Source organism: Corapipo altera, unplaced genomic scaffold, assembly GCF_003945725.1.
Source record: "Corapipo altera isolate COAL_440 unplaced genomic scaffold, ASM394572v1 113, whole genome shotgun sequence".
NCBI lineage: Eukaryota > Metazoa > Chordata > Aves > Passeriformes > Pipridae > Corapipo > Corapipo altera.
In genome coordinates this window covers 10,918,731-10,926,190 of record NW_020884895.1, presented here as the reverse complement: position 1 = coordinate 10,926,190, position 7,460 = coordinate 10,918,731, and the positions used below count along the sequence as shown (strand labels likewise).

At 45.2% G+C, this 7,460-nt stretch overlaps 1 protein-coding gene across 1 annotated transcript in view; it reads left to right on the top strand.

Moving 5' to 3' along the window:
• Positions 1-7,460, top strand: part of RSRC1 (arginine and serine rich coiled-coil 1) — a 106,781-nt gene that overhangs the window by 347 nt on the left and 98,974 nt on the right. The window contains exons 2-3 of the mRNA XM_027647664.1: positions 3,084-3,274; positions 5,183-5,308. Of these exons, the coding sequence (XP_027503465.1) occupies positions 3,084-3,274; positions 5,183-5,308 (317 nt within the window). The remainder of the gene's footprint in view (positions 1-3,083; positions 3,275-5,182; positions 5,309-7,460) is intronic.

Genomic DNA, 7,460 nt, shown 5'->3' with positions numbered 1-7,460 from the left:
CGGGGCTATCCCGGGGTCCGCAGGGAGATCCGGGAGCCGCGATCCGCGGGGGTTTGGCCCCACGGGAGCTCCGCGGTGAACTCCCGTGGGCACCGACGCACATCCCGGTGTTAAGGAACTGGCGCGTGTTTTACATGGAAAATATGGGGGAAATCTGGGAATTCTGGAGGTAGTTGCCACGTCCGCGGCTTGGTTTGAGGTCTTAGTGCAGTTCTCTGCTCTTTTCTGGCTGACCTGTGGTGTCCCCTTGATTTGGGGCTTTTTCCCACCCTCTGGAGTCGTTTAGGTGGGAAAAAAACTCCGAGAGCGTCGAGTCCAACCATGACCCAGCACTGCCAAAACCAGCGCTGAAATACAGCTGCAGATTTGGAACTGGAATGTTAAGGAAAGCTAAGGAGTGTTGTCATTATAAATGAATTCTTCTTTCATGACTTTGGATTGAGGCCACACTTTCCTCGAGTCCCAAACTGATGGGTTTGGAAAAAGGCTGTTGATAAAATTGTCAAAGAAAACATGTTTTCTGTAACCACACAAATGTTCTGGGGTCTTGTTCCTATGGGAGAGATTGTAAGAAAGTAGCAAAATTCCTGTGTTTCCTTGATCTTTAGATTTCAAAGGTAACTGGTCGAGGTGCCTCTCTTGGGGGATGGGATTCAAGTGTTCCTCTTTTAGTGAACTTTAACTTGGAAAAGGGAAAAAGGCAGCCCTGGTTAAGGGGAAATAAATGCAATAACTTTGACTTCAGTGTCCCTTGTTTCCTGGCTGGAACTCCAGCAGCATCTCATCTCAACTTGTTGCTTCTGCCCCTGGACTTGCAGGAACTCAGCAGGAAAGAAGGGGATACTGGAATATTGCAGTGCATTTTCCATCAATTTTCCATCAATACCCTTCTAATCAGTTATAATTTCTTAAAGGGTCCTGTTTTTAGAGGTGCCACATAAGCAGTGTGGGTGGGCAGTGATTATTTGGATTACAGCTGATCTATGATATGAGGTTATTACAGGGATTACAGGAATAATTTGAAACTCTTGTTTGAAAAGATGTGTGGCACTTGAAATAGTCCTGACATCTCTGAAACAAGATCAAACAGGGCCAGATGAATGAATTAATGAGTGTAAACTTCTTACTACTCTCTTTAATAGTTTTTTTTTTTGGGAAGTCTGTCTGTTTCCTATGTCATTTATGCTTTCTTTAGGTGGGATATTGGGAAGGAATTCCTCCCTGTGAGGGTAGTGAGGGGCTGGAATGGATTTCCTAGAGAAGCTGTGGCTGCCCTGTCCCTGGAATTGTCCAAGGCCGGGTTGGACAGGGCTTGGAGCAACCTGGGATAGTTTATGGAAGTGTCTGTGCAGGAAAAAGTGTGGGAAGGTCCAAAGCCCCTGGTGAAAGGTTGTCCCTGTCCAAGCTGTGTCACCTGTGGAATTCCAGGATATCCCTGTAGGACACAGCCACGGGGCTCAGCTGCACAAATTGTCCCAGGATCCACTTCTGGCACCTCTTTTCCAGTGGGAGCTCCAGGATGTCTCACTCATCCGTGTGCCTGCAGCTCCTCCAGGGTGGATCCAGTGCTCCTGGAGCTCCTCCAGGATGTGCCTGGATGCCACAGGTCTTGTCCTGTCCTAGGGAATGGCCATGGCACGTGGTTCTTTGCTCCTGGAGACACAAAATTGAGGTTTAGGTAATATATTTCCCAAGTTTCATGTGCTGCTTAATCCAGCTGTGTGTCCCAAGGGGGAGGAAAGCTGATGGCAAAATAAAAGACTTTAAAAAAATGGACAATATAGAAGTTGAAATGTGATGTTGTGGCTCATAACGATCCACATCAGAAATGCCTTTTATACTCTTTATTTCTCAGGTCTCCTTTATTAATCTCCCTGTGATCTGTGAACCTTTAACTCAAAATCTCTGGGTTGTAGTTTCATTTTCCAGGCAGTTCTGCTCATTTTGAGTTTCAGGTTCATGTTCATTTGCAGGTTGTTCTGTCATTGTATCCTTGAAGAGCTTTATTTTACTGTTCAATAACTGTTAGTGCCTTGGAGCTCTGGAAATCTTTTACTGCAAGGGGAAAAAATTGACTGCACAAGATGGTGTGTTGATATAAATTGACTTTCCTTTGTGGGATTGTCAATTAAAGTTGCAGTTCCTTAAATGAGATAAACTAGTCTCTAAAGTCCTACCTCTCTTTGCCAAAATCTGTGTGGAATAACTGCAGCAAGATGGTAAAATAACTTAATTTAAGACAGTAATTCTCTTGCACAGCAGCTTGGGAGGATTCCTAAAATTTTGCTGGTTTAGGTGGACGGAGTTTTGCTGGTTTAATCTGAGTATTTAAAAACTGCTTTATTTAAATCGTTGGCTGAAGGACCAAGTTCTGAAGTGCTGGAAACCGAATCTGTTGAGAAGTGAAGTAAATAAATAGAGGGATTTGCAGCAGCAAAGCTTGGGAATGGCTGATTTGTAGGCTGATAGCTTGGAGTCGTGTGCCAAGGAGCCATCTGGGATCCACAGGGATTTGGCTCCACGGGAATGAGTTTATGGAGCTGCTGTTTATTGTGGCAGTGGGTGAACTCTCATGAGCATCAAAACAAATCCAGGTGCTTAAGGGATTGTCCTGTATTTTGCATTGAGCTGTTGGGGAAAATATGGTGTCCAGAATTTGGTGTTTTCCAGTAGGATGTTCCTTTGCCTCCTGATTCATTCTTGCTGCAGCTTCCTCACCCTGGCTCCAGGGCTCTGATAGTCCTTAGGAGGAGTTTCAGTCCTCCTTGATGGTGAATTCCTCCCTTGTGCTGTTCCCAGCCTCTCCCTGTGGATCAGGAGCTGCTGCATCGGGGGCAAAAAAAAGTGCGAGAAAAGGGAAAGTTTGGCTGGAGAAAATGAACCAGTTTGGCCTGTCCGTGCTGGAAACTGGAGGATCAGGGAAGGGAATGGAGCTAGGGAAGGCTCTGGAGCACCAGGAGGGGCTGAGGGAGCTGGGGGGCTCACCTGTGTATGTGTGTATGTATATATATATATATATATGTGAGAACCACAGTAGTGCAGACAGGAGATGTTGTCCCAGTTGTGCCGTTTGTTTCCCGCAGTCGAAGATGGGCCGTCGCTCCTCGGACACGGAGGAGGAGAGCAGGAGCAGGAGGAAGAAGAAGCACCGCAGACGTTCCTCCTCCAGCAGCTCCTCGGACAGCAGGAGCTACAGCCGGAAGAAATCGGGAAGGAAATCCAGGTCCAGGTCGCGCTCCCGGGATCTCCAGTCCTGGTCCCACTACGAGAAGAGGTGAGTTTGTAGGAGTTCGTTGTTGCTGATTTTTACAATCTGAGCTGGAGCTGGAAGTGTTTGAATCAGGTTTTCTCTGATTTCTTGGTGAAATGTTTTCGTTTTGAGCAAAGTTAGAAAAGCAAACCCACCCCCCCTGACCAGAAAAACCCAAACCACCTTCGCCCTGCGGGAGTACTAAAGCAGGGAATTTGGAGATCAAAAGGGAACTTCCTCATTAAACCAGGTAAAACACAGCCAAGTAAAATAACTTTTTTTTTTTATCCAGCAGGGACACCTTCCACTGTCCCAGGTTGCTCCAAGTCCTCTCCAACCTGGCCTTGGACACTTCCAGGGATCCAGGGGCAGTCACAGCTTCTCTGGGCACCCTGTGCCAGGGCCTCACCACCCTCACAGCCAGGAATTCCTTCCCAGTATCCCATCTCTCCCTGGCCTCTGGCAGTTGGAAGCCATTCCCTGTGTCCTGTCCCTCCATCCTGTGTTTCAAGTCCCTCTCCAGCTCTCCTGGAGCCCCTTTAAGCACTGGAAAGGGCTCTCAGGTCTCTCTGGAGCCTTCTCTTCTCCAGGTGAACATCCCCAGCTCTCCCAGCCTGGCTCCAGAGGGGCTCCAGCCTTTGGAGCATCTCCATGGTCCCATCAGGTCTCAGCCTGACTTCTGGTCAGTGTGGAGCTGGAAAACCCTCCTTGTGTCTGGCTGCCCTGTGAATATATTGGGAACTGCTCCTGACAGCCCTTCCTGGAGCTGGTAGAAGAGGGATGAGGTGACTGCTTGGGAGGAGTGTCTCAGCTGTTCATCTCCACCCCCTTCCCTGTGCTCCTTCCCAGCCTCTCCATGCCCTGAGGGCACACGGTGGGATGCCAAGGGCTGCCATCCCTGGGCTGCCATCCCAGCCCTGTGCTGCTGCCACGAGCTCTGATCCCGTTAGTCCAGGGCAGGCATGGCCATCTCCCACACACCCCAGGGCTCCCAGGGGGATTAGGGGCTGGATGGGGACCAGTGACTGAAACTGGGTCCAGGAAAGACCAAAGGGTCTGGTTTTAGGGTCTGGCTGGAGCCTTGGCTGTGCCCTTACTTTGGGACATTTGCTCCTGGCAGTTTTACACGCTGGGTCCTGCTGGATTTATCCCTGACCCTGAGGGATAAATGAAAAGCAACAGTTTCTAAGATTCCTGTTCCTCATCCAGCAGGAATGCTACATTCCTTTGCCAGGTGAATACCTGTTCTTTGGCAGTTAACCTGTATATCTCTTCCAGTTTTCCAGCTCCTGCAGCCCCTTTCCCTTGTGCTGGATAATCACATATCACACTGAGCACACCCTGAATTACAGGAGGGTTTCTGTGGTGTTATATTTTGATATTAATCAAACAATCAAAAATATGGAGGTTCTCATTAGTATTTTAATTGTTGCTTAGGTAACTATTAGGGAGATGGAGAGGAAATCTTAAAAGTAAGACTTGAAAGATATCCCCATTCCCAGTTTTGGGGTTAGTTGGTGTAATTTAGTATCTATTCTTTTGGTTTTCTCCTTTGTGTATAAGAATTTATTCTTCGAATAAAGGAAACTGGGTGGGAGGGGCAAAGGAAGACACCCCAGTGACTCCTGATTGAACTCAGGAGGAAACTCCCCAGCTCAGATGGAATAAATTAACACTGATTAGTTGATTATTTAAGAGCACTTTGAGGAGAGCAGCCCAAGCTCTCGTGGCCTGGGCTGTGTGTTCAGGAGTAGCAGCTCTTTGAGGCAGCACTGCCCATGTGAACGGGAGTCATTGTTCCAGAGGAATAGTGGGATTTGAGTGTAAACCCCACAGGTTGGTGCCTTGTTTTGAGGTAATTTTCAGGTTTTTGTGCCCATTCCTTTGGGTTTTGAGGGGCAGTGACCCACTCCCAGCCTGGTTGTGTTGCAGGCGCAGGCACAGATCCAGCAGCAGCTCTTCCTACGGCTCCAGGAGGAAGCGCAGCCGGAGCCGCTCCAGGGGCAGAGGCAAATCCTACAGGTCCCAAAGATCCAGGTCAAAAAGTAGAACCAGAAGGTAAGACTCTTCCCTAGGGGAAAAAAAATAAATAGTATTTTCACTGTGACAACATGAATTTAAAATCTCCCGATTAGTGAGCTTGGAATACACCAGAAATAATGGATATGGGTGTTCCTGCAAACTCCATTCCCCTTGGAGCTCTTCCTGATTTGAAATCCCTCTGGAGTGCTTTTCATCCAATAAACCTTTCAGTTACACTGGTGAAACAATTTGGAGAGAAATTATTTATTTTGCATCTGACCAAGTGCAAAAAGCGTGAATGAAGTCACTTGTTTTCACAGAATCATCTTAAAATTCCTTGTGGATTTTTTTTTTTTTTGGTTGCTGGTTTCCATAATTCCCAACGTTGGCTCCCCGAAGATCAGAATAAACTTATTTTCTCATCTGTATTTCCCCTTGGAAAAAGATGAGTATTTAGTTATACAATTCTTCATTAATATTTCAGATATCTACAGTGCTGAGTTTTGTCATAAATTGCTTTGTGACAAATGAATGTTTTCAATAATAACCCCGATTTCAATATTTAAATCTGGCTCAGAAGTTGCAAATTGTGCTACGAAATCTGCTTTACTTTTTTAATTAGAAGGAGCTTAATTTGTGTGTATTTTTCAATTAAGAAGTTTGGTAACTCAAGTTGAACCAGAATTACTGTTAGCATTTTCGATTGATTTTAAACTAATTGAGTGTATCAGGCAGATCAGAGCTGTTTTGGTGTGTGTTTACAAATCTTCAACCAAGTACTTTTGTGTCTCTGCACTAAGAATTTATTAAATCTGTTATTTATATATATTTATATTTATCTGTCTTTATATACCAAACAGTAGAATTGTTGCCTCTAAATGCTGATAAATTGTTGTCGAAAGATGAGAATATTCCACTTTCTCTTATTTGTATTCTGCCCTGAGTTTTTCCCAGCTGTTCATTACAATAGTTGCCTGAACACTTATTGCTGCAGTGCCTTTGTAGTAGAAATTTGGTTATTTAAACTGCCTGATGTGTCTCTGAGAATCCTCAGCATCGGAGCTGGACACCCCAGATAAGCTGCTGTGCTGCCTGTAGAAATATTCCTGGGAATATCCACCTTTTCTGTCAAGAAAATCGGTTTTAAGCCACTGAAAAGTGCAAAGGATGAGGTGAAAATGAAGGTTTTTCAGCCTGTCACGTACTCAGCGTTAGGAAATGTGATAAACTGATTTAAAAAGGGGTTTTATTGTAATAATACAAAATTGCAGCTTTCATTAGCAATAGTCTAATGGTCTCTTTTCCAAGGGGTTTGATGATTTTTAATCATCATTGCAATATATGGAAATTAGGCACCTAAAAACATGACAAATATTGGGTATAAAATATTTTATGTGTAAAATATTCCAGCTTTGCAGTTCTATAGAGGGTAGAGCTGCATGTTGCTTTAAATGCATTTCCTGTGCACAGACGTGATTCTTCAGGGAAAATATTTATAAATAACATCCTAAATGATACCAGAAGAGTCTAAAAGCTTGGAACTAAACCCAACAGGACACATTAAGCCCTTTATTGTCATTTTTTTTCCCTGAGTCTGCTGCAATGTTACCCTGAGAAGCCGTGGATTAATCTGATTTTTGGAGCAGAGTTAAATCCTTGCTGCTACTCCAGGCCTGTGTTTGCCCTGCTTGTGGTGTTGAGGCAGTTGCAGTGATGCCAAATAATCCCCTTTTTGCCTTAAAATCACTCAATCCAAGGGCTGACCAGCTTTCCACAGAGGACTCAGGACTTCAGGATTCTTCAGGCTGGAAAAGGGGTCGTGGGGGAAAGAGGCAATGTGATGGAGGGGTATAAAAAAATCAAGATAAGAGTAAAATTGGTGGGAAAATATGATGAAGGATTGAGGGTTTCCCACCTCCTCCCATGTCTGACCTGGGGCAGGTGTGGAGGGGGGGAAGTCAGGTGGTGGCAGGTCCTGGGAAATAAAAGGAGATGGATCTTAGGGATAAAGGAATTAAGCTGTGGAGGTTGTGGATACCACAAGTGGAATTAAAAAAGAAATCAGACAAGGAAAATGCACTCAAATGTAGAGATGCAGAGACAGTTTGTCTTAGGAAATGTAGGAATTTGTACGGCTGAAATGGAATTTTCGTGAATTCCAGGTGGAATTTTCGTGAATTCCAGGTGG